General features: G+C 39.5%; 1 protein-coding gene across 1 annotated transcript in view; it reads left to right on the top strand.

The window, feature by feature from the left end:
• Nucleotides 1–26,889, top strand: part of LOC131035274 (dihydrolipoyllysine-residue acetyltransferase component 1 of pyruvate dehydrogenase complex, mitochondrial) — a 199,419-nt gene extending 172,530 nt beyond the window's left edge. Inside the window, exons 17-19 of the mRNA XM_057966946.1 lie at nt 25,547–25,607; nt 25,692–25,772; nt 26,082–26,889. Coding sequence (XP_057822929.1) covers nt 25,547–25,607; nt 25,692–25,772; nt 26,082–26,140 — 201 coding nt within the window. The 3' untranslated portion in view covers nt 26,141–26,889. The remainder of the gene's footprint in view (nt 1–25,546; nt 25,608–25,691; nt 25,773–26,081) is intronic.
• Nucleotides 26,890–27,167: the final 278 nt, after the last annotated feature.

Below are 27,167 nucleotides of genomic sequence, written 5' to 3'. Positions count from 1 at the left end.
GAACTCTTGTACGAACGACATCCAGGAACATGGCGATGGCATGATGCGACATTAAAAACCTTGTGTTGTAGCCCTAGGCATTCATAGATGCACTCCGAAAGGAATGACGCCCAATTGAAGACCGTGCCATTCCTCAACCCGTTAATCAAATACATCATCCACACGACGATGTTTGACCCTTGACTAGCTTCTATCAGTCTGCTTTTGATGATGCCCATGATACATCGCCACTCTGCATTGGCCAGAAATGTCCGCTTCACACCGTGGCTACTGCCAGACTTTCATATGCTGTTTTGTTCGCCTTGTGTCATGTCCCCTCAGCAAACCAATCGAAACCAATTGCTTCTTTTGTTCCAATGTCATTTTTCTTTTAATGACAGGGCTGCCTTGGTTGGGAATCCCAAAAATTTTGGCGAACTCGAGGGTGGAATAAGAAATGGTAAGATGACATCCCCCATATTGTACCATAGAGCTGTGTGTATGCCGATGATATCTTGCCACCATTCCCTTCAGTACAGGCTCAAATTCCTTAATGTTAAAAACTGGCATGGTGAGAATGTGGTCGACCCCTGCCCTCTTCAAATTCATTTTGATAATATTGGTGTCGTCCGTCTCCTCCCACCATGTCTTGCAGTCATTGCCATTCAACCCCTCCCATGTCAAGGACTGCACAGTTACAGGCTCGTCTCTCTGCACACATGCCCACACCTTTCCTTTGTTGCTGCCTGGTGTGGCCATGTTCCCAACGAAAATGACTGTGCCTTTGTCGTTGGGGTTTCCCAAACTCAGCCTCGGCATATCTGGATCAATTTTTATACAATCAAATTGCTTGTCCAATTCACCCAAGAAATCTACACTGTCCTTGTCAAATCCGTTAGCCCAACTGTTTCCGCAATCAACTGAATTCTGCCAGCTGTTCGTGGTGTACAAAATTTTTTTCTGTTTCCTCCAGCCGTGCCAATTGTATGGATTGTTGCCGTCCATGCAAATCCTCCCGAATTCTTCCTTGTCTCCACTGTATGGAGTTTTGTAGCGGCTTAATTCCATATGGATTTGTGCCAATTCCATACGAATTTTAGTGACTTTTTCTCGTACCCTCTCTCGCCTTGTACGGATTGCCGTACAGATTTCGTTGCCTGTGTTATGGTACGGATTTTTACGGTCGCCTCTCAACTTTCCTCCGTCTTGTGTTTCTTGCGTCACTTCAAATTCCGTACTGCCACTGTATGAGCTTTTGTGTGGAATTCCCGTACGGTATCCGTACGACTCCCTTGGTTTTCCGATGCCTGCCATCTCCGTACAATCTCCATATGAACTTCTATCTATTGCAATTTTCGTACCGTTGTGCTTTCCACTCTCTGCAACCTCCGTACAAACTTCTGCCTACAATTTTTGTACTGTACGGATTTTTTCCTTCCACGCAAATTTTGTCTTTTGGTGTGAATTCCATATAGGGTATGTACATGCTTCTCTTTCCCTTGCGACTTTTTCCTTTAGTAAATTCAGTACAAGAATAGTACGAACCACTCCAATCACCCCCTTGCATCCTTCTATTGGTTTCGTACGGAAATCGTACGGTGCGCCGATTCTGTGCTTCTAACTTGCTCCTTGGCTGTACAATCTATGGAAATTGGCCACTCGGGACATCTTATAGAGTTCTCACTTTTAGGGTTAGGGCAAAATTCAGTAATTTTTTATAAAATAATCTTTTTTTCACCATCATCAATTTTCCCTTTTCTATATTCATAATTTCTATCTTTTGTTTTAATTTTTTAATTACTTCCAACCTTTTCCTTTTAATTTTTAAGTCATGCCTTGCTTTTTCTATTTTTAGTACTCCTTTTAAAATATCTTTTTAATTTTTTAACTTGGCAACATTTTTAAAATTTTAATCCTCGTACCTTTAGGTGGCTACGGTACTGAGTTGCATGCCTCCCCTAACTACTTATTTTATTGCTTGGCTGTACCTTGGTGGGTCCCATCTTTGTTCTTTGCACGACCGCCTTCTTTTGCTTACGCAACTTAGCTTTTTGTCCCACCAACCTTAGTCTCTTTCCCGGCTTTGCTTTATTGCTAATTCCTTCCTTCAATTTTTTCTTGGCCCTTTATCATCACTTTCGTCATCAGAATTATCCATTTTCCTCTTTGCCCCCGTCGAATCCTCCTGGGGTCGGACTTTGATCTCCGAGTCGTGAAGCCATGCACACACATGTGGTAGTCTCCTGTAACATTCCTTGGGACAACATGTGCCCACATATTCCAGGTTCCATATTTTATCTACCAATAGTGCTGGTCCCACCCCTTTATATCTCCCATCTATGTATCGTCCTCCGTACTGCTGGTACCATGTTACTTTTTTGCCATCCACATGCGGTGGGCCCGCGGGGTTGGGGATTACCCGGTAAAGTGCATTAGGACCGGCTTCCTACTTGCCCGATTGGAGAGATATCACAAACAAATCTTCGACTTTCAGGACCATTTTTCAGGCACGGTCCCAAGGTGGCACCATATTCTTCCAAATCTACCTCCTCCAGGTCCACTGGCTCCTCTTCCTTCCCAGCAAGTTACGCCTTCCGTTTTGCCTCCGCCTCCTCATCAATGTCATACGCGATATAGCCTTCGTGGAGATCTTCGTAGGGAGCTATTGTGACGTTTTCACACATCGCCCCATTGCAAATGGGGACCCCCTCTTTTCGCTTTTTGTTTTGCTTGTTCTTCTCTCTGCTTTTAGGGTTTTGAGTGAGTGAGTGAGTTGTCTGGGCTAAGGCTAAACCTTAGGGGTTTCTTTTGGATATTTTTCAAGCTAAGTCCAGTCAAATTTTGAAAGTTATTAAGCATCCTCCCTAGGGTTGATTATTGAAGTAAGATAAGTCTGTCAGGAAGTCAGATATGTCTCAGGTTAGGTCTAGTCAGGGTTTTTTGAGGTACAATTCAAATTTTGTCTAAGTGTTAGCATTTTGAAGATGAAATTGTACATTTTTGCCTAGGTAAATTTTGATCAAATTTTGGAGGCAAGATGATACCTGAAATAGAGAAAGTGCTCCTGTCCCTCACTGGAGGCCCAGAACGAATTTCATTCTAAGTGCAATTTCTTGTTTTGCGAGGGCTTGCTAACTAATTCCTGGCCTTGAAGATGGCCTAATTCTGCCTTGTGAAATGATTGGAGACCTAAATTTTGAATATTTTAGCCAGAAAGGACAAAAGTGCTCCCGTCCCTCACTGAAGGACTAGAGCACAAATGTTATTTTATGCATATTTGTCATTGACTTTTCTATTTTGTTTTGTGCAGGGTCTTCCGGAATGATAATTGGACATGACTTGATACTTTTGAAGATTTTGAAGGCACAAAATTGGTGAATTTTTGAAGGTTAAAGGAAAAAGTGCTCCCGTCCCTCTCCAAGGGACCAAGGCAAAAGTGCTCCCGTCCCTCACTGAGGGACCAGGGCGAAAAGACTTATTTGGGCCATTCCTGGCCTTGTTTGGTTAAATTGAGACATCAAAGGCATGGTGAAGGACGAAATGAACATTATAGAGCATCCAGACTTGATTGAAAACAATGAAATGATGAAGTTTTGGCCTAGAAGGTCAAAAGTGCTCCCGTCCCTCACTGAAGGACCAGAGCACTTTTCTTTATATGCACAATTTTAGACCTTTATCGGACATTAACTTCTATTCATAGGATGAAGTAAGATGAAATCTTCCCTAGCAAAGAAATTTCGAGGTGAAAAGTGAGACAATTTGGCTTAGATTGCAAAAAGTGCTCCCGTCCCTCACTGAAGGACCGTGCCACTTTTTTTCAAATTTGCACTATCTTTGCAAGGTTAAGGTGATTTTATGATTTGAAGAGGTCAAGGGAAGCATGTTTTGTCCATTGAATATAATTTAAGCGGATCACAAACGAGGAAATCATCTCAAATGACAAAAAGTGCTCCCGTCCCTCACCAAGGGACCAAGACAAAAGTGCTCCCGTCCCTCACTGAAGGACCGTGCCACTTTTTTCAAATTTGCACTATCTTTGCAAGGTTAAGGTGATTTTATGATTTGAAGAGGTTAAGGGAAGCATGTTTTGTCCATTGAATATAATTTAAGCAGTCTACAAAAGAGTAAATCAACCCAAATGACAAAAAGTGCTCCCATCCCTCACTGAAGGACCATGCCACTTTTTCAAGTTTCTCTTCTTTGTTTGATATTTTATGGCAAAACTTGACTTGGATAAGAGGGAGAAAGGATGTTTTATGCCTTGGACGCAATTGAGAGATTTAAAGAAGAAAAAAAAGTATGCCAAGGTCAAAAAGTGCTCCCGTCCCTCACTGAAGGACCATCCCACTTTTCTAAAAATACAAATTTCTTGCCAAGGCAAGGCAAGTTGCGTGATTGAAATGAATGAGAGAAGGCAAGATTCATCCATTGAAGATAATTTGGAAGACTAGCAAAGGATGAATTGGCTTGGAATTGCAAAAGTGCTCCCGTCCCTCTCCAAGGGACCAGAGCACTTAACATGTTATCTTGCCTTTCTCACCAATTTTGGACAAATTGAGGCCAAGGCGCAAGTTTGAAAAATTGTTTAAAATGCCTTGAAGTGGAATTGAGATGCGAGAGTTGCAAATTTTGACGACAACTGGCAAAAGTGCTCCCGTCCCTCACCAAGGGACCAGAGCGCTTTTTCCAAATATGACCATTTACCTTGCATTTTGAAATGATATTTTTTACCAAGGCTCAAGATGGTGTGAAATGTGATATTCTACGCCTTGAGGGTAAATTGAAGATTAATATGATCAAGAATTCATGCAATGGACTCAAAAGTTCTCCCGTCCCTCACTGAAGGACCGTCCCACTTTTTATGAAAACAACTAATTCCCTTCGAGATTATGCTAAGGCAACGTTGTATGAGATGGGAAGAATCTTCTAAAGCGTGGTGAACAAAGGTTTGACTTCAAAAATTGAGAATCCTAGCCTAAAAATGAAAAAAGTGCTCTTGTCCCTCTCCAAGGGACCAGAGCGAAGTTATTGGCATTCACTATTTTCTACCATATTTTGGACGTTAACATCTTCCAAATCGCATTAGAAGCTAAATTTGCCAACTTCGAAATATTTGAAAAAATTAATTAAATTGGCATTTAATAAATTAATTTTGGGCCTAAAATCGAATTTCTATTATAAAGGTATTTAAAATTAATTTATGTGAAATAAAAAATTAAAAGTTGAGCGCACAAGGCATTATTTTGCCTTTATTTGCTAGGTCGGCCTACTCCTTTTGAGGTTTTATTTATTATTTCAGCTTTTATTTGCTAAGTCAGCCTCATGGTTGAAGAAGGTGAGCGCTCTATAAGAGAGGAGTGTTGTGGACAAATGCAAATCATTCATTCATTGTTTTAAAATGCGAATTGGAGGAGCAAATTGGAGAGGCGAATTTCTTGCTAGTTTGGAGGATAATTTCCAGATTTTTGAAGACATTTGAAGGCAAATTTCCAGATCTTGAAGAAGCTAGTGGAAGGTGGAGTTCTTTTCCAAGCTGAAGGAGGCGCAATTTGTTCAAGAGAAGGCTTTGATCTACACTTTGCCTAGCGAAATCTATTTTTTACATCATTTCTTAGAGTTTAAAACTCAAGAGGAGGTATGGCGAAATCATCTTGACACCCTTGTTCAAGGTTTGATTTTTTAGACATTTGTTTTGGAAAATCTAAGTATTACATGGTTAATTAGGAAATGATAACTCAAGATTTATCATGAAGTTTCCTAATTAAAATCTTGAATCTTCCTTTTAAGTTTAAATTTTAGACTTCAAGATATATTACTAATTTTGAAATGTTGTGTAGGCATCAAATGGAGATCTCATCAAGGAAAATCAAGCCAGATCAAGGACGGTCTCCTCCGGGACGATCAAGCAAGGATAAGGGCGACCTCCTACAGTCTCGCATCGACAAGGACGGCCTTCTTTGGACTAATGTCATCAAGGGCGACTTCTCCAATCCAACATTCCAAGGCGAGGTACATAATCGTCCTGCACATCAAAGAAAAGGAAGTCAGAGCAAGGGTTCGTTGAAGAAGCAGATAGTTCCAGATGAATTAATTAAAGCTAGCTTCTCAACAACATCAAGTTGAATATCTACCAAGTTACAAGTGTCAGACGAGGTGGCATCCTAGTTATCACTTCTCCAGTCAGTGTGGTCCACCTCAACATGTCCAGATTCAATGTACCTAACTCATGGGAGGTGGCACAAACTTCGATGTACCTACCCCGGCTATTCATTGGTGGAATTTTCCAGAGAGGACATGTGTCCAAGCAATACAATTTTATCATTGGTCAAGCATTAAATGTTATGTAATGGTTGTAACAAACCCTAATTAGGGTTTTTATTGTTGAATCTTGGCCATTGATCTCGAATTGATCTAAGCCGTCGATGTATTGAGGGCACTATATAAGCCCCGACTCTTCATTTTGTAAAAATAATATAGAAATAGTTGGAAGCTGTTAGTAGATAGAGAGTAGTTAGAAGGTGATTAGCTAGTTGATAGAATAGCAATTAGAGTAGAGTAGAGAGAGAAGGCAAAGATTGTTGCCAAGATGTTGTTGTAAAAGACTTGTAACTTCATTGAAGAAATGGTGAAATTTATGGGTCGATTCGACAATTTGCATGGTCTCTATACTTCTCGTATTTGATTTCATGTTATTAGATGAGTGGAAGAAATATGCTTGATTGATGGTTAAATTCGCATATCCATACTACTAGCAGTTTGTTGATTGCAGACTTGCCTTGCGTAGTCAACTGGAATTATTCAACTTAAGCTTAACTTCAATTGTTGCTTCTTCATTGATATGCATCAGCTTGATGGTGTCTATGCTTGTAGTGATGATTTGAACATCATAAAGCTTTCCTTCGAAGATCGCACTAGCCTTGTGGAGATGGTCCTGTGATGTCAAAACAAGACCTAGTTAGAATTTCATCAAAGATCATTCATTGCTCTTACATTCTTAGTGTTAGGATTAGATCCTTTCCTCGCCCTCATCTCTTTTCCTTTTTTCAAATCAAAGCTAGCAAGAGCCTGTGTTCCAGCAATATTCAAAGCAGATCAGACATTCAATCATCAAATGTAAGTCCCCTTGTGATTCCAGCAAATCACATCATACCACAGAGAGCTTATCCACACGTAGAGATCCTACAACGAAGAACCTTGGAGTCATCTTGATTGATCCTTTTCCGCGATATCTTCAGCAATCAGAGGCTTTACTCAAGAGAGGATAAGGTACCCTTGGGTATTTTATTCTGTGTTTGATGGTGTACAAAATACACCTCAACAGGAGCCCTCTTTCTCCAATGTCCCGTAATCCTTATCCATGTTACCAGATCACCAAATTAGGCATTTGTCAGGTGCTTGTGAATTTTGGGCACCGCTATGCCTTCAACTTGCTTTGGAACCAATCGCTCTTCAATGGATGTAAGTGGCTTAGCCCAATCTTCATTGTGTCTATACGGTTTTGTAGCGACCATGGGGTCTTCCTCAATTTCCTTGCTTCTTCCAATAGTCCAGTCTCCTTTTGTGGCATATCCGAACATGTTGATTGATAGGACTGGTTTATCACGCTCTCGATACAATTTCAACTTTGAGCCGTTGACAGGATTGTGAATTGGGTTATCATCCAGGTTAGACAGTTTCACTGTTCCATTCGTCCCCACTTTCCTAATCTTATAGGGACCCAGCCAACGAACTCTGAACTTCCCAGGACGAAGTTTGTTGCGGCCGTTATATTTGAGAACCAGTTGTCCAGGACAAAAGTTTGTTCGCCGGAGATGTTTGTCGTGCCAGTGCTTCGACCAATGTTGGGCCACTTTCGTCGCCCATTGTGCCATCATTCGACATTCATCAAGCTTGGTGAGGTTTGGCAGTTGAGCATGCAAACTCTCTCATCTCCCAACCGGTTATCAACAACAATCCGAAGGCTTGGTACAGTGTACTTCGTCAGTACCACCACTTATTGGCCGTACATGAGTTGGAACGGTGTATGGCCCGTGGTCACCTTGTAAGAGGTACAATATCCCCAAAGTATTGCTGGCAGACGTTCATCCCAATCCTCCCACTCCACTTCACAGGATTTATAAATGATAGACACGAGCACCTTATTTGTGGCTTCCGCCTGGCCATTCGCTCGGGGGTAGTAGGGGCTTGAAAGATTGTGAAATTTTTTAAATTCGGTCGTCATTGTCTGGTTGACTTGGTTAACAAAGTGGACCCCCTATCACTTGTGATCTGGATTGGGATCTCGAACCTGGTTACAATCTGTTCGTACAGGAACCTCGCTATACTTATGGCAGTGTTGTTTGGCAGAGCTCGAGCCTCGACCCACTGCGTCAGGTACTCCGTGGCTACCACAATGTACTGACATCTATGCATATTGCTCACCTTGAGAGGTCCTACAAAATCCAGTCCCCATCATTCAAACAGTTCTTGCGGCTAGGACGGAAATAGGGGCATGAAGTCCCGTTTAAGAGGCTTCTCGGTATGCTGACATGTGTCACATCCAACCACCCATTTGCGTGCATCAGTGTGCAAGGTTGGCCACCACAGTCCTGCCAACAAAACCTTTCGTGCGATAGTATCAGGCCTCATCTGGCCCCCAACCAATCTGTCATGAGCTTTCTTCAGTACGCTAGGAATTTCTTTCTGCATCATGCATCTTCGCAGGATTTGGTTTGGTCCCATCTTGTATAGTAGGCCATTGATCAATTGAAAGGTTTTACTTTTCAGTGCTAGCTCACGCCGTTCCCTTGGTGGCATGTCCCATGGAAATGTAGAGGTGGATAGGTACTCGCCAATGCTCTCGTACCAAGGAGGTAGTACGGCTATTTGGAATAGGTGAGCATTGGGAAAAGCCCCATTCACTCCCTACCCTGGCTCTTCAGATCTGATTCTTGGCAGTTGGTCTGCTATGACATGACTCTTCCCAGGCCGTACGATGATTGTAAAGGTGAATTCTTGGAGCAGTAGCAACCATCGTCTTATCTGTCCTTGGATAACCGGTTTGTCCACCAAGTACATCAAGGCTTGATGGTCTACGTAGAAGGTGAATGGTGTCACCAAGAGGTAGTGGCGGAACTTCTGCACTGCGTACACCATCCCTAGTGCCTCCCTTTCTGTCGTACTATAGTTCCGTTCAGCCTTGGAGAGCAGACGACTGGCAAAAAAATATAGGGTGATCCAACCCCTATATACCTACTTGTGCCAGAGTGGCACTGATGGCGAAGTTGGAGGCGTCCACGTGGACATGGAACTCCTTGTCCCAATCCGGGTATGCCAGGATTGGTGCACTCACCAATCGGGATTTCAATTCCTTGAATGTTTCCTCTTGTTCTACTCCACATGTGAATGGTTCGCCTTTTCTTGTCAACTTATCCAAAGGGCATGACACTTGTGCAAAACTTTTGGTAAATCTCCTGTAATAGCCGACATGTTCCAGGGAGGATTTTACCCTCGTGACATCCGTTGGACTTTCCATATCTACAATTACCCTTACCTTGTCGGGGTTTGTCTTCAGCCCTTCCTTGCACACAATGTGCCCCAACAGCTTACCTTGTGGTACCATGAACCGACACTTCTTGGGATTCAGGGCTAATTGGGCCCGCCTACACCTCTCCATGCACTCCCTGAGCGCGTTCAAGTGAGTTTCCTGCTTGCTGTAAATAGACCAATCATCCAGAAATGCTTTGAAACTTCCGACGAACATCCCATCAAAGATGTGCAATATAATCCGCTTGAAGGTGGCCAAAGCGTTACACAGTCCGAACGGCATGCGATTATATGCATATACTCCATCCTCCACGATGGATTTTTTTTCAATTTATCTTCATCAGCAATGCTGATCTGGTTGTATCCAGAAAATCCGTCCAGGAATGAGTAAATCTCGTGGTCTGCTACCTCCTCCAAAATGTTGTCAGTGAACGGAATTGGGAATGGATCTTTGATAGTCACGACATTCAAGCATCGGAAGTCCACACATATCTTGATTTGATTTGCCTCCTTTAGTGAGATGACAATTGGCGATACCCATTCGTTGGTTTCTACCTTAAAGATGATTCCGACCTCCAGCATCTTTTCAATTTCCTCATTTACCTTTGCTGCATAGTTCTTGTTCATTCTATATGGTCTCCTTCGTACGGGTTGGGCACCTTGTACGAGGGGTATTCTATGTACGCATAGTTCCGGGGTATCCCTTTCAGATCCTTGTACATCCACACAAACACATCCTTGTACTCTAGGAAGATTTTAAATGCCGCTGCTTTTAGCACGGGGTTCCAATCGTCCCTGACCAGAATTACCTTCGGATTGATATGATTTGCCAAATTCACCTTGTTCATGTTGGACTCCTTGTACTTGATGACTTTGTCCCGTTCAAAACGGTGTGCGGGTGTATCATCCACCCTTGCTACCCCCTCACGGTACTCCCCGTACTTTGGAGGAAAAGTTGCATCTTCCGTACTTGCACTTGATTCCCCGATCTTGTAGATTTGCAACATGTGGCAATCAGGGTGAAATACTTAATAGTCTTCCATCTGTGAATTGAGTCCGACGAGGGAACTTGTTTCATCCTCTGAACATCCCTCCAGTTCCAAAACGCCCTCGTCATTAGGTTCCATCCTTTCCCGGTCGTTCTGTGAGCCCCATTCCCAATTATGCGAGTCATCTGAGTCTGAATTGGAGGATGCCAATTCCTCGCCCACGACTTGATTTCTCAAGTCGATCATGTACTTTTGGCCTTCACTCTCGATCGAGAGTGTGTTTTTCTTCCAGTTGTGGTTCGCCTTCGCTATAATTAGCCAACCTCTTCCTAGAAGGGCGTCATAGGCCGCCTTCTCCAACGGTATGACCACAAAGTCAAGAAAAAAGTTTTGGGTACCGACCACAACTTTTTGTGCCATGAGTGTCCCCAAGGGCTTAATTCCATGTTGGTCGACGCCGACAAGGTGGAATGTTGGTGGCCAGAGAGTTGGCTTACCTAGACCCCTCCATGTCTCCTCCGGTAACACATTCACTTTGGAGCCGTCGTCAACAATGGTGTTCGTCAACTTCTGTCTCATTAGCTCCATCTCGACCACGACAGGCTTCCGACCAATGCTTACGGTGAGCAGCATGGGGTCTGTAGTAGATGTACTAGGTAGTTCTGTTGCGGCCATTGGGTTTGTGCCAGATGGTTTTGCTGCCATCTGATGGTGTTCCTAGTTGGCAGTGTTGTCACGAACAATGTTTGTAATGGCCATCTTCAATTGTGGCATTGTTTGCAGAAGGTTGGACATGCGTACAGGTATGGTGGTCTGCAACATTTGTTTAATGATGGTTTTTTCGGAGTTTGAGCAGGGTGGGGTACTAGTAGTATTGTGTGAGGCCCTGCGCTCTTTCGCCATTGCTCGTTCTACATCAGCCTTTGCTTCCCGGAGTCTCTCCTCTGTGCAGGGATCAGGGTATACCGCCTTCTTACTTTGCAATCTTGTGATTGCCAGTACCTCCTTGTCTGGCTCCTTTACATCCAACATGTTTACTCCCTTCTGTTTGGGGTAGTTAGTGTCCTCATGGTTTCCAGGACCACACCATTTGCACAACAAACCTCCACCATTGTTTCCGTTCTGGCATTCCCGAGCAAAGTGGCCCCACTCATTACATTTCCGACACTAGATCATGGGCCGCCCTTTTGTATCATACTGAATTTTACTCCTTGGCGTGTTATTATTGGAACGGTTGTTCCCGTGCCGATTATTACGGTATCCTCCTGGTGAAGCCTTTGAGTTTGCTGATTGTTTAGGTGGTGTGACTGGTGGGGTAGCTTGCTCGCCTTGAGTGTAGAGCACTTGTGTGCTTCGTGTTTTTAAATTGTATGGGCATTCCTTTGTGGAATGGCCTAGTACCTGACAGATATCACATAAAGCTTTCTTTGAACATGTCCCCTTCGTATGCCCTTCTGCTTAACAGTCGGTGCACCAAAGCTCCTTGCTGTCTCTACCACTTTCTTTATCAGCCTTCAACTCCTTCATCATTCGCAACATGTCCTTTCAAAGTGCTTGTACGGTTTTGGATTCGTCGTCGCTCCTTCCGTCCGTACTGTCATCGTCACTTGCCCTTTGTTTCCCCTTTGATGTTTTGCTCACTTTCAATATCCATCACTTGGTTGTATGCTTTGTCATATGACGATGGAGGGACCACCTTCATCTTTTGTCTGAGGGATGGTACCAGCCCTTTGACAAACCATCTCTTCTTCAGCCCATCAGCCGACTGGTTCTTCATTTTGTTGAGTAGTTCCTTCAATCTTCGGATGTAAGCCCGGATACTTTTAGTTTTTCCCTACTTGGTATTGTAAATCTCCGCCACAATTTCATTGTCATCACATAGGAGTTTGAATTCCTCCTGGAAGGCCTTCTTCAGATTGTTCCATGATGTTTTATGCTCGGCATCAAGGTTCGTGTACCAGTCAATTGCTATCCCTCGAAGGGTGGCCGGAAATGCCTTCAATTAGTAATCCTGGTCATCTTGGCCGTTTGCGTCCCAAATGGTTACGCGTGTCTTGCAATGTCGTATGGGGTCCTCCAACCCATCTCCCATGAACTTTGGAAGCTTCTGTTTCTCTAGGGTATGTGCCATTGTCTTCGTCTAGAGGGTTTTATGTAGCGCTTGGAAGTTATTATATGCCTGGAAGGTGTTATGCGCCTGGAAGGTACAGTACGCGTTTGACCGGATCGAACTGTATTGCTCCATCCACGAGCCTTCTACGCGTCCACCCTCGTCCTCCGCGCTTTGGTCACCCTCACTCCTATATTCCCTCCTTCCCGAAGTTTCTGTGTCTAACCCTCCTATTTGTAAGTCTTCCCCGAGCGATAGATTTCCAATTCGGTACAGGTTATTCTCAAAAAGTTCGGCAACCTCACCCTGTAGGTCCCGTGCAACCCTTTCGTCGCGGTCAGAGTGCTCTGATGGATTGCTCTCGGACTAAGTTCCAGATTCTTCACTCAATGTCAAGTGAGCTGCTTGGTCGGTGAGATCGTCCTCCGCTACGTTCGGTAGTGGCAGGGTCCTAGCAACCCCTACCAATTTGTTCCACATGCATGGTTTCTCTCTCTCCCGACTACGGCTCCGACTCACTTCGACTCTTGCTTCGCCCTTCTGAACTCTCCAACCCTTCGACAATTTGTCGCAGCATACGTCTCTGTTCGTTTTGTTCTTTGATTTGTAGGGATCTTCGTATGGACCCCTCACCTACCTCTCCGTTGGTACCAGTATGCTGTCGGTCCTTGTTGGGACGTAGGGGCATTAATTGTGGGGGGTACGACATCTGCTCATATCCCTCTCTTCTTCCCTACGACTCCTTTCTTCGTATTGCTGTAGGATTTGCTACCGACGACGTTCCCAACTGGTTTCTTCTCTCTGCTCTTGCCGTTTAATGAGGTTCCGTGCTAGCAGTCTAGGAAGGCTCCCCAGAAGATCAAATACGACCGAATTTACTGTGAGTTCTCCATGTATTGTGCCTTCAGGGACCGCTCTCTCCCGAGATTCCCTCTGCACGTATTGGGTGACAGAAACGTCTCACAGTTCCACCAAATCCCCCGTCAGTTGATCCTCTCTAGCTTCTGCCTGCATGGGCTCCTTGTGTGTATCACCTTTAGTGACTATTAACTGTTGTTGAAATGGTCGGCCCATTAGTGGTTACCGCCTGCTGCCATCTTGATCTCTGGAATTTGAATCGGCAACGGCGCCAAAATGTTTGTTCCCTATCGTGAATTATTTAAGTTCTAGAATGAACGAGGAATACACACAAAACATATAACAATTCAACTATCTACAGAGCATGGAAGTGACAATCATATGGCAGAAAGATGTTCTTTTATTGCATTACCAAAATATTTAGTACATCAACATTATTACTGGGGTTCCCTTACATGGCAATATATACTATCTGGCGGTTGGCTGAGGTACCAACCGTTGTATCTAACACGGGAACCCACACGTCCGACTCCAAAACATAACAATAACTTAAAAGTTTTATTCCTAATTACGGCCTAACAATGTGCTACCTCATTCCTCTCCTTTGTTGCTGATTAATGTTGGATTTTCCAACAATACCTTCAAACCCTACTGCTTTGTCTTTTTAACTTGGCTGCAAATGTTTTTTTCCTTTGTAAAAATGAAGTCAAATGCAATGGAGTGTTTTGTGTTGTCATGTTAGGGTTAGAGGCTTAGTCACTGCATTCATTGAATTTTTGGCTATAGGTTCGGAATTCTGTGAATCTATAAAAAAATAATAAAATTCAGAAAAATTCGTTGGAAATTTGTACTGCAAAATGAGTGGTTTGTTGTTCATTACGGTTGAAGTTGTTTGTGGTCGTGCCAAGTCCACCATTGAAGCTGCTTTGTTTGTGGCTATGCCCAGCCGCCGCTATTCCTTAGTTGTGTGAGCCCCTGCGCAGCTGTGACTTTTTGCGCTCGTACTGCATTGCCGCCATCAAAGCTTTAGACTCACCCAAGTAACCCGTCGTCCCTATAGGCTTTGGCATAGTTTTTCATTTAGAATTTTTGTTTTGTTTTTTTAGGGTTTTTTTTTTCATTCCTTGCATTAAGATTAATGTTATTTTAATATACTTTTAGTTATTAATATTAAATAGATCTAGATTGATTTATTGTTTTATAATTTAATTTATTTTAATTTTTCATTAAAAAATTAATATTTAGTATATTTAATTTATTATTATTTTTATTTATTTTTAATCTGAATGATTTCAAATCTATTTTGCAATCTTAAACTATTTTGATAATTTATTATATATATTATTTATATTTAATAGTAAATTTATATAAGGAAAATTTAATGCCAATTTTTTTTTCAAATTTTTTGCCTTTGCCAAATTTCATCAGAATTTTATTGTTGCCGAACTTGAATTTGAATTCGAATGCGCTGACTTAGGTTAGAGGGACATGGGGGCCACAAAGAAATAAAAAAAGTGTGTTTCTTTAAATATTTATGGGTGTTTTTCAAAGTCATTTGGCTGCTGGAAATGAGGAGACGATTGGCTGTCCCCACCCTGCTCCTTGGCCATCTTGCCATTTGAAATTTTTTGGGAATGGCTGGGAAATGTCCCCAAGCCGCTCCTTGTCCTCAAGACAACTTTGGTGGAGGAGCAACGACAAAAAACCCTGGGGATGCGTCCTCGTGTTTCATAGATTATTAATCGTTATATATTAATACTATATATAAGTTTTAATTTATATTTATTATTTGTTAAATAATAAATTGTATATGGAATCATAGTTTTTAAAATTCATAATTTAAAATACTTTGATAATTACAGTATTTAATATTAAATATTAATATATATATTTTTATTTATAATGTATATTGTTAGAGTTATCATGTATTAGCTAATAATTATTTATTTAATTATTAGTCTATTTTACTCTATGTTTAAGCTAAACTTAGTCATTTAATAATATTGTACGTACATTATCCCTTTAGGGTTTCTTTAGGGTTGCTAATATCCTTTTATAAGGATTGTATTGTACTTTTTCATTGCATTCCCTCTTTGAATGATAATCTTCTTCTTCAGAGCCATTATTGTTTTTTGCCTCCATTCTTCTCTTGTGACAGGTATTTTGCTTGCAGGTGTTCTTGGGATCTCTGAAGTTGTATTTCTCAACTTCTTCATGGTATCATAGCCTACATCTGCTGCTGCTTGTTCCTGATTTTTTAGAAGATTTTTTGGAGGAGGGTTTCAAGTTTTTTCAGAGTTTTTTTATTTGCATTTGGGGAGCTTTCTTGTTTCTAGGCATTTTGGGCTCAGGCAAACCTCACCGTTGAGCTCAGAACACCCGGAAAACCCCATTTTCATATAAAATTTGTCCAATTTGGACAACTTTGGCTCTGGTAATTTTTGTTTGATTTTTGCCCTTTTTTGGGCACGAACTCGAACTCGAAACAGGCCGTGGACCCCGCCCTTCGGCCTCCATGCATGCACACCTCCATCGCCATTGGAACTACTGCTCTGCCTAGGCCACCGCCACCTTCTGATTGTCGCCATCCGCTGCTGCCGGTGACCTCCCGCCACCGCTGCTTAGGCCCCCGCCCGTCGGCCACCGGCAGCTGCCGCTCAGGCCGAGCATGTCGCTGACGTTTTTTTCGGCACCGCTCAATTTTTTCAGAGAATTTTTTCCGGCAACCTGATTTTGTTTCCTGCAAGCATACTTTTTCCAACGACTGCCAATTTTTCAGGCGGGTTTTTTGAGGCAACAGTTTTTTTTTTCAGCAAGGAGGATTTTTTTGGCAGGTGAGAGAATATTCTCGGAATATTTCGCTGACGTCAGCAGTACGGAAGCCCTTCTTGGCCTCTGTGACCCTCTTTGTGCCCTAAAAGAGGGTTTTTTTTCATTTGGGCATACGATATGGTTTTTGGGCAAACGAGATATTGTTGGAAAGTTGGTTTCATCTACTTTCTAGATTTGTGGGTTTTATCACGTGGTTTTTCTGCTGGTACATTCTATAGCCATTTGAAGTCAGCGGTGCTGTTTTCAGTCTCGAGCTCATATCTTTTCGTGAGTTTCTCCATTTTTTGCGATTCCAGTGGCGTTGGGATGGTGTTTCAGAGCTCTTCACAGCCATCCATGCACTTTTTCCAGATTTAACTCCAGGTACATTTTATTCAATTTTTTGTGTTTCACACTCTAGTGAATTACTTGGACATATGAGATCATGGAAGCTTCTCGTTTGCGTGGAATGCCTTGTTGTTGGCTGTTCTTCATGTATTTCTAGCGTTTTGTCCTTTTTGAGCATTGTATACATCATTTTGTAAGCATTTTTCTTTTTTGCAAACGCACTGAGATAAAGTGCCACTATGCCTTGCATGCTTGGGATCTTGCACATCTTGTGCCTTATTGTACTTGCACTCTGTTATAAAGTGCGATGGGGGGGTTTGATGTTTGCCTTTGTTTGCCATCTACCTTTGTCACGTGAGTGTTCCTTCCATGACGTTAGCATCATGATGTGTGTCAAGTGAGTGTTCCTTCCACGACACTTGCCTTTATATGTGTTTGTATTTTCTGTTGCACTCTTGATGTTCCTAGTTCTTCGTCATGCAGTTTTTCTTGGCATTCAGTTTCAGTGTACCTGTCACCTCACCTCTCCCTTGTTAGCATTATGGGGGGGTTTCTCCTGTTGGTTGTTGGTTCTAATGCTTCCTTGGTTCGTTGGAGTGAGCTATGTATTTAGTATTTGTTCCTATGTACTAGGCAGATGCAGTGGCTGGTTACCTATGCATTTCGGTGAGATGGATCATTTCCCATATGGACACTCTTTCATTCCTATTTTTGGAGGCAACCTTCCATCTTCGATTGATCAACTCTTCAGACATTGGTGTTTTTTGCCATCTGTATCTTCGAGTTCAGTTGTTTGTCTTTGTTTGCCATCTGATTCGAGTAGTGTTATTTGAGGGCACTCATGCAGATTACAGTCTTCTCTACCTGATCATCTTCTATTTTAGTGGTGGTTCTTCAGATCGATAGTTACTTCGACAGTGTTTGCAGGTTCTTCATGCTTCAGTTTTTCTTCTGCTCTTCTTTTGTTCCTATCTTTTGGAACATTCTTGTTTGGAGGCTTCTTCAGTCTTTCACTTGTATTCCATCTCTTTTTGGAGTAGAGTTTTTTCCTACGTGGTTTTGTCTATTTCTCCAGTTTATAGAGATTTGGTTGTGATTGGGTATCTCATCAGTCTTTGTTGCCGGGACCCAAATTTGCCTTCATCTGTAGTTGCATTTTTTGCTTCATGCATTTTGTTTTTTAGCTACTCCCTAAGTTCATCTTAAGAGGGAGTGTTAGAGTTATCATGTATTAGCTAATAATTAATTTTTTTAATTATTAGTCTATTATACTCTACGCTTAAGCTAAACTTAGGCATTTAATAATATTGTAGGTATTAAATACACTTTATCCCTTTAGGGTTTGTTTAGGGTTGCGAATATCCTTTTATAAGGATTGTATTGTACTTTTTCATTGTATTCCCTCTCTGAATGATAATCTTCTTCTTCAGAGCCATTATTGCTTTTTGCCTCCATTCTTCTCTTGTGACAGGTATCTTGCTTGTAGGTGTTCTTGGGATCTTTGAAGTTGTATTTCTCAATTTCTTCATATATATTTAATTTTTAATATATAATTAATATATTTATTTTTAATGTATATATTTATTTTGTTTTTTCCATGGATGTACTCAAACGTACCGAACCCTTTGAATTTTTTTTCCCCATAGTGACGTGCCCTACACCATATACTCGATAGGGAAAAAAATAGAAATCTCTGGAAATACTAGGGGACAACTAGCTGTTCTTAAGGCAGCTAGGGAATGTCTAGATGGACCCCAACTGCACTGCCTTGTGACCCAGACTTTTCAAAAAAAAAATAAAAAAATAATAATATAAAAAAATTAATAAAATAAAAAAACACAAAAATAGAAAAAAGAGTTGCTGGGGCTAACAAGGACCCCACACCTATTTATGTCCTTTCACCTAAAACAAATGATATTAAAACCTACAAACAAAAGAGTTAAAACTCTCTCATTTAGCCATTTTACATATCTTTCAGAAGTCAAAGAAACAGAACAGTACTAAGAATGTAAGGTAGTTTTATTATCCAGTGTTCATTAAAACCTACAAACAAAAGAGTTAAAACTCTCATTTAGCCCTCTCATTTAGCCATTTTACATTTTGTGAGAAGTCAAAGATACGGAACAGTACTAAGAATGTAAGGTAATTTTATTATCCAGTGTTCATTTGCAGTTATTTTTTTCAAAGTTACAAATACTTATAAGATTTTTTATTTTTTTTAATATTAAGAATGTAAGGTAATTTTATTATCCAGTGTTCATTTGCAGTTGAAATTTTTCAAATTTACAAATATTTTTGCTTGATTTTACGTTTACTGTAATGTCCTTACTTTGAAATATAATTTAATAAATAATAATAAAATTAAAATACAAAAGAATAAAAATAAAAATAAAATTAAAATATATTAAATAATTTAATTAAATATGATTAATATTTGATTACAGTTAGTTCAAAAGGCATGAAATGATAAGTTGTGACTCACCCAAAGATGAGGTATAAAAAGGAGAAGAGAACTCATTTGAAGGGGGATAATTTGGGAATCATAAGTGTAGATCTGATTTAAATAAGAAGTGCAAATCTGATTGTGAAAGGTTGTGTCCCTTTCAAAAGACAGAAATAATGAAGAGTTGCACTCCTACAAAGGATTATAATGGTGAAAGGGTGTGTCTATTGTCAAAGGGCATACATGATGAAGAGGTGTGACCTCTCCCTCACATTGAGAGATACATAGGAGAGGAATCAAAAGCCTCCAGCGCCATCACCATCGAACAGATCAGATCAGAACTGTTATTAAGTTAAAGGCAATAACATCCTTGTTTTTGGTGGTACGCATGGGGATGTGCTGAATATGTATGCTTAATATATGAAGCCTGAAATTGTTCTTATGCAGAATTTAATAGTTATATTAATTTAGACTGCAATACGTATGACTGTCATACTTAATTTCATATACAATCATAATACATTAGAAGTTAGTGTACTCATAGCCCATTCGTTATCATTCGCTGTTGCCTCTCATGAGGATAGGTTGGTTTTGTTAGGGAGAGGTGGAGTAATACCTCACAAGATAGGTAAGCCCAAGATGGGAAATGGACAGAGTCGTGAAACCTTGAGGGAGCCTACTTGTAGATTGGTGGCCAAGCGCCCTGTGACAAGTGATTCCCCATCCTCCATTAGGGTTGATGATTAGGAAAGAAATAAGGAATGGGGCTTCAGTATAGTAACTGTCAAATGTATTATAAATCCTAATTGTTCCTTAAATTTAGTAATCTGATTTAAGACATAATAATGCATAGTTATGTATGTTAATCATTCGGAATTGACAGCCTCCGAGTAGGGGACATTACATTTACATTTGCAGCTGCATTTTGAGTTAAAAGAAAAAAAAATATAAGCAACAGTGAGGATAGTGGAGGTGAAGAGGTTTAGATTCAACAAAGTGGTCATGGAGATACTAGTGGTTCTAGGTGTGGACAATAAAAACATTTTATTTAGAGGGAGTAGAGGTTGGTTATATCATTTTTCAACAAGGATTATAGGGGAAGCTATCCAAGGGTTTATAGTCATTTTTTGTGCACAAGTGGACAAGGGTTAGAATAATATGAAAAAATAACATTAGTTGAGAAGATTGAGGTGTCTAGGTTGGGTGAGAATGAGAAATAAGGGAATGCTAGTAGAGATAATGCAATCTAATGTGCATTCCCTACACAAACCATGGATGTTAAGAATGCTGGAGTAATTAGGCAGTTGCCCTAGTAATTAATTAATCAATTGTTAATTCTTAGGTCACTTATTACTTTATCACACTTAAGCCGAAGTGCTTCTCTATATTTAGATTGAGCTATATTTAGGTCATGTTCTCTCATAGAATAGGATGAAGATACTTGCCATGACTAACTTAATCCTCACCTAGAGTTTCATCTAGGGATTTATGTTTATACTTTTATAAGCATTCTTTGTTATCATTGCAACCAATCCAGATTTATTCAGTCAATCAATATATGCATATCAATCATGCTTTCTTGGATCAATCTCTCTCTCTCTCACACACACACACACACATTTGCATAACACTTAATTATGACTTTTTTTTGCAGATGTGATAGGTGTTTTGGTTGCAAATAGAAGGTTCTATTAAGGGAAAGAGACGGGCTATTAATGTTGTAGGGATGTTCAATCTGCAATCATGGGAAGTGGTAGATTCTTTGGTTGTCAAACTTTTCTTTTCCCATGCCATCCCATTTCATGTGGCATGTTCTCTATATTTAATACAAATGTTGAATGATACAACTGCTATTGGTCTCTCATATGCCCCTCATAGGGAACATAAACTATACACCAGTCTCATTGGAAGAGAGTATTCGAAAGTAGTTTGGTGAGGACACGAGGCAAACTTTATGGGAACGGGGTGCTCTATAATCATGGTTGCATGGACTGATATTAGACATCGACACTTATCAATATCAATGTCACGTGTAGTTGAATTTTATTTTCTTAGAGCTATCGATTATTTAGGGAAGAGAAAGGATGCACACTTTTGAAGTATGCCATAGAGGAGATTGGAGCCACAGATGTTGTATAGGTGGTCTTTGATTTAACATGTGTAAGTTGGCATGATGGCGGAGGGTGATTATAAGCACATTTTTTGGACTTTATATTGTGTTTATGCATTGAACAACATATTAAAGACGTAAGAAATATAGATTGGATGAATAAAATTGTAGCAAAAGCAAGAGATATATATAGTTAATGATGGTTAATGCAGAGTGGGGTAAATTGTCAAAGGTGAACATAGTTGAAAGAGAAAGTGTGAAGCAAAAGATCTTTGACATAAGAAATTTATGATTTTATTATTAATTTTATTAATATCTGTAACTTGTAAATTATTTTCATTCTGTAAATTGTTCACTTAAAACTGAGTCTTTTTGTTTGAAAATTTCTTGTTCGTAAATATGTTTGTTCCTTCACCTCACTTGCTGTGTGGGTCATTAGATATATTGATACAAACTTTTCAGTCGAGAGATTTACAATGCATTTGATATCATGCTTGGGTAGATGAAGCAAACGATACATACAAGAGAATCTGATTTTGGATTGTATGAGGAGTGTATTAGGCATATTGTGACATAGTGGTGGATTGTATGGGGAGTGTATTAGGCATATTGTGACATAGTGGTGGAACACCTCGCTTCATATGGTAATTTATGCTCTAAATCCTACATGATATGCACGAAGGCCTGAAAAAGTGTCTATTAATGATGATGAAGAGGTGAAACAAGGGTTAATGAAGCTCCCCGAAAACCTATATATTATTCAGGAGCCAACTTACTTTGAACACTGTGAATTGACTATGTTAACTTTTAGGGTCCAACATTTAACAAACTAGAGGTGAAGATAGATTGAGCTTCATGAGTTTGATCCGACCCTTTTGGATGTTGGACATGGATGCAATGTAGTTGAGGATGTTTGTCACTTGTCTCTTTTCACGGGCTGCTAGTTCCTTTTCGGCAGAGAGGAATTGGTTCTCACACAACTTCATTAAGTTAGTCAAGAAGAATAGGCTTGCCTTTTGACAAACTAAAAAGTTGTAAGAGTTGGTGGGCATGCATAATGCCTTGTGATTTTAAGATTGACAAACTCGAGTATCGATGGTGGAAGACTAATTGCAAAGATGCCACATAGATTGATGACAAGGAGACACATAAGGGAATTTTTAGGGTTCTATTGGATGAGGTAGTCCCTCATATTGGTAGTGATTTAGATCAGAATCTGATTTTGACTCAGCTGTAAGCAAAGGTGAGCTAGAGGCATAACAGCAATAGATCTAGTTGTCTACATTTTGTCAATTTGTAGTTGTCTCCTTTTAGCATTTTTATTTTGTTGTATGTGCATATCGATAAAAAACTTCTCGTCTCAATTTTTGAATTTTCAAAAATAGACAACTCCTACAAATTTTTTCGCAAAATTCATAGTTTTTTTTTTTTTTCTCTAAAGCACGTTTTACGAGGCAAAAAATTCATATTGGTTGGTGTCTAATTATGCATGGGTGATTTTGTCATCATTGTCCAAATTTTGATTAGTTTTGGCTTTCATTTTCCTAGCTCTCTGTGCAATTTCAGGTTTCAAGTCAGTCATTGCAAGTAGGAACTCTTTGTTGTCATTGCAAGTAAATGTCACTGCAAGTAGGAACTTCTTGCTCACTTTACAAGTTAACTTTACTTCCTGCTCAATTTCCTAGCTCTCTGTGCAATTTCGGGTTTCAAGTCAGTCATTGCAAGTAGGAACTCTTTGTTGTCATTGGAAGTAAATGTCACTGCAAGTAGGAACTTCTTGCTCACTTTACAAGTTACTTGCAAAGTTGGGTTTTTGAAGCATCATTACAAGTTGTCTTGCATTATTACTTGCAATCGGGTCTTTAAGACCCCACTGCAACTAAAGTTCATTTGGTTGTGCAGTTTTGTCAAGTTAAGTTGGATTTTATGTCCAACATTGCAAGTGTGAGGGTATACATTTTCTTTGCAAGTTATATTTACTTGCAATCGACTCTTTGGAACCCAATTGCAAGTTCCTTTTCACCTTCTTTCATGCAAGTTATCTTTACTTGCAATCGGGTCTTTTAAACCCGATTGCAAGTGGTTTTCAACATTCAAACATCACTTGCATACAAGCTCCCAAATTCCGATTTCAAAGGCAACAATCAACTTCGCTCACTCTTTTGCAAACAATTTTCACCTGCAGTCGAGTTTTCAAGACCTGATTACAAGTGCAAGATGTATCATTTTACCCACCATTTCTTCAAGTTTATTTGCTTGCAATCGGGTCCTACCGATTGCAAGTAAAAGCTTATCATTGCTCCCAAGTCATGCATTCTAAGCGTCCTTCCATTCACTTGCAATCGACCTCCCAAGATCTGAAATTCACATTGTCCATATACTTTCATTCCCACATTTTCCTTTTGCAAGATCAATACTTGCAATCAGGTTTCCAAAACCCAACTACAAGAAGGCACCCTTTGATGACTTGTAATCGGGTTTCTAAGACCCGATTACAAGAGATCTCAATGCATATGAAAGGACAGCAAGAAAAAGCCACTGCTGTCATATGTTGATGGCAGAAATGATGTCAAATGAAAGAGTATGCTGTCATATGCATAGAGGGTCAAAATGGCATGAACCATGAAGCAGAGAAGACTTGACAAATGAAGAAGTAATGTAGCAGAAGAATGCATTGTAGTAGTGCTATGTGGTAAAAAGCAGTGACTTTCGTTGTCACAATAGCCAATGAAGAATGTTAATTATCTTCAAGTTCAGTGGTTGATCTTCATGAGGTCACCATTCATGGTCAAATGATGCAAGTTGTTGTTCCACTTTCACTGATCTTGAATACTTCAAATGCCAGCAGCATGAAAACCTCTTAGATAGAGGATGATGTAAATAAAGTCGTGTCTCAGACACTTAGATTAGTTTCAATTATGCATTTGTAATTTAGTTTTGACAAATTATATGTAATGTCAAAAGATGTAATTGCAAGTAGTCACATTACTTGCATTCTTATAACTTGTAATTGCATGTAAACAAATTATAAGTCGAAAGACAATAAAATTGTAATTTAGAATAAGTCATAGTTAGTTTTGGAATAAGTCTCAGTTAGTTAGACTTCTCCCACTTTTTGCTCTCAGCCCTCTCTTATATATACAGGAGGGTGCTCTATGTAATTTTTATTTTTCTAGCAAGCAAAAAAACTCTGCAAAAATTTGCAATCATAAAGACTTTGAGCTTTGCACTTGTAAAATTGTTTTTCTCAAGTAATATGAAGAAGATTGTGAGTTTCGGACTTTGTGTTCATTGTGTTCTTGTGTCATAGTGGCATAGTGCTTTATATTTATTTGAGATTATTGTAGTGAAGTTGTTGAGAGGAGCTTCAATCTGATTGTTTGCAGACTTTGTGCTGCAAATAGTGAGGGTTGAATTTGTTTAGTTATTAGTTAAAATCTGAGAAAAGTTACAAGACTTTGTGCTTGTGGTTGTTCCCATTTGAAGGTGCATCATACTTGTAGACTTTGTGTTGTTATATGCTGTTCATTGTTTTTGTTTTATTATTCTGAAAAGGTAGATAAGATAGTGGGAACTCAAGACTTTGTGCTTTGTTTCTATGTCCCTGTCCCAGGGGAAGTGACGGAAGACTTTGGGCTTTCATGGAAACTTCACTTCCTTTTTATTTTAAGCATTCTTATCATTTCTTTAAGCTGTTGTATTTGTTTTCAAAACTGTTATTTCTTTCCTAGGAAGAGGAAAGAATATCATCTTTTATGAAAAAAGAGAAAAGGACGTTGTCCCACTCAAATTAGATTAGTGTTTAGTTAAAAGGAGGAGTCTTCCCTTAAATTAGGAGAGTTTTACATTCACATGCTGTGGCTGAAACCACAATTTTGCACATCTTCCCAATATACAAAATTTTCAACCAACAAAACTCAAACGATCAGGCAACCAACAAAACTCAAATGATTAGGCATTGAAATGTTGTTAAATTTGCATCTCAACTTGTGAGAATTCTCAATTCAACTCTAACATTTCATAATATGATTACATAATGAATATTGTGAATGTATTAGCATATGAATATTTAAAGTTTTTCTATATTATAAAAGTTCACCTTTATTTTTTAATTTCCGTACCCTGGAAAATTGCCTCCCAGAAGCTACAATGTGTCACCCTGGCCCCTGCAATCTCGATTCAGAAGCTTGATGGAACATATGTTTTTTTTTAAAGTATTTCCTTGTAAACAAGATAAACATTTCTTCTTTTCATGTTTTCATTATTCATTAGAAAATGTCAATAACGGAGTGTATTTGTTTACAATGCCTGTATTTCTAAGAATCTTTTAACTATTTCTAGCATTCGTAATGAGAGAATTAACTGGTTTACAGGCCTGTATCTTGGCTGTGGGAAGAGGCAATAAAGTGGTTGTGTGGGAAGAAGATTCTAATGGTATGCTGTTGGTTAAGCTAAAAATGATATCTTTTATTTTCATCCCAAGATAGACATGCAGTAACTAATTATATTTCTTTTCAGGGCAAGGGAAAGTATCCACTGTCACTCAAATGAGCTTAACATTATCAGCTGATAATAGAGTCTACGATGATCGTATTGGAGGTAGGCAATATATTTGGTATACAATGTTTTGCAGATGCTCCATTCCTTAAGTAATGTTTCAAGGAAACTTTGTGTAAGCCTAATGGTTTTTTGATCATTTCCCTGTTTTGGCATTAGTCATTCTTTGACATAAAATATATCCAAATTGTCTGTATTTTTCAAAATTTTCAATGATTAATATTTAAATGTATTTTTTTCTATATATATTTTTTTATATCATAAAGTTGGAATACTTTTACCCATACTGCAGCCGATGAAAGTGTTTTGTTCTTCAAGTTTTCATGTTTGTTGTTTCTGTTGGTTCTACAGGTATGTTTCTGGATGCCTTGTCTGCTAGCTTCAAAGACGTCAAAAGACTTCTCTTGTGAGATGCTTGATGAGTCGGATCCTGTTTTGAATTTACCATTTAATTGCAAAATTGGTCTCAGTTAGCCATGCTTAAGCAGAAAGAGCTCAAATTTCCTTCATTAGGCCATGAATTTTTTCACAATTTTGGGGGTCCATTTTCTATCGCCTGTGATTAAAGGTGCTTTTGACTTGTTCATTACCATAATGGAAATACTACCAATTCACGGAGAACCGGTTTTCTCTATTTGAACGTTGATGAATTTCCGCCGACGGCCCTTACTTTTTACTTTGAACAACTATTCGTCTCGAGCATTGAGAGTCTAAAGTGCATCAGGAATTTAAAGAGGAAAACTGTCAATGGCAGGAATATTGCGAGGACAAATTGTCAACATGATAGGAAAGCATGAGAGACGTGTAAAACTAAAACACAATCCTTCCCTTTGTATGTACCAAGCATGGTGTTCAATAAATATGTCGCAAAATCAAATTCCCAGAGTTTTCATTATCTGATATGTATGGGCGAAGAGCCCAGCATATGCTTGCTTTATTTTTAAAAAATAAGAATTATATGAAGTGATTTAACAGAAGAGAGTTTCACTTTATGAAGGCTATGCTGGAGGGCTTAGAAACTCGAATAATACAAAAGACCATTTCAACTTTGAGTCCTTCGATTATTTGACACAATCAAGTTTCCTGAGTTCATGTTAATTGTCAAGGGATTTCTATTAATCAGCATGTGCTTATGTTTAATCTAAGAATGTTTGTAACATAGGCTATTTTTAATTTAATTTTTATAGTTTAGTTACCCCTAAATGTATTTGTTTAACTAAGGCAATCTAATAAGAATAGGGTGTTCAGTTCTTGGCAAGGTCAATAATTTTACATTTATTACTACCAAACGTATGAATGAATGGCTTCAACAAGAATATACCTTTGTTTATTGCATTGGTTTATTTCTTACGGTTATTTTGTGAAAATAAAATTGGCCAAAGTTCATCTTTTATGTTTAAGAAGTTTATATTTATGTAAAAAAAAAAATATTCAATT

The sequence above is a fragment of the Cryptomeria japonica genome, chromosome 9, assembly GCF_030272615.1.
Source record: "Cryptomeria japonica chromosome 9, Sugi_1.0, whole genome shotgun sequence".
In the NCBI taxonomy this organism is placed as follows: Eukaryota; Viridiplantae; Streptophyta; class Pinopsida; order Cupressales; family Cupressaceae; genus Cryptomeria; species Cryptomeria japonica.
Note: the sequence above shows the minus strand (reverse complement) of the source record. Positions and strands in the feature narration are given on the sequence as shown.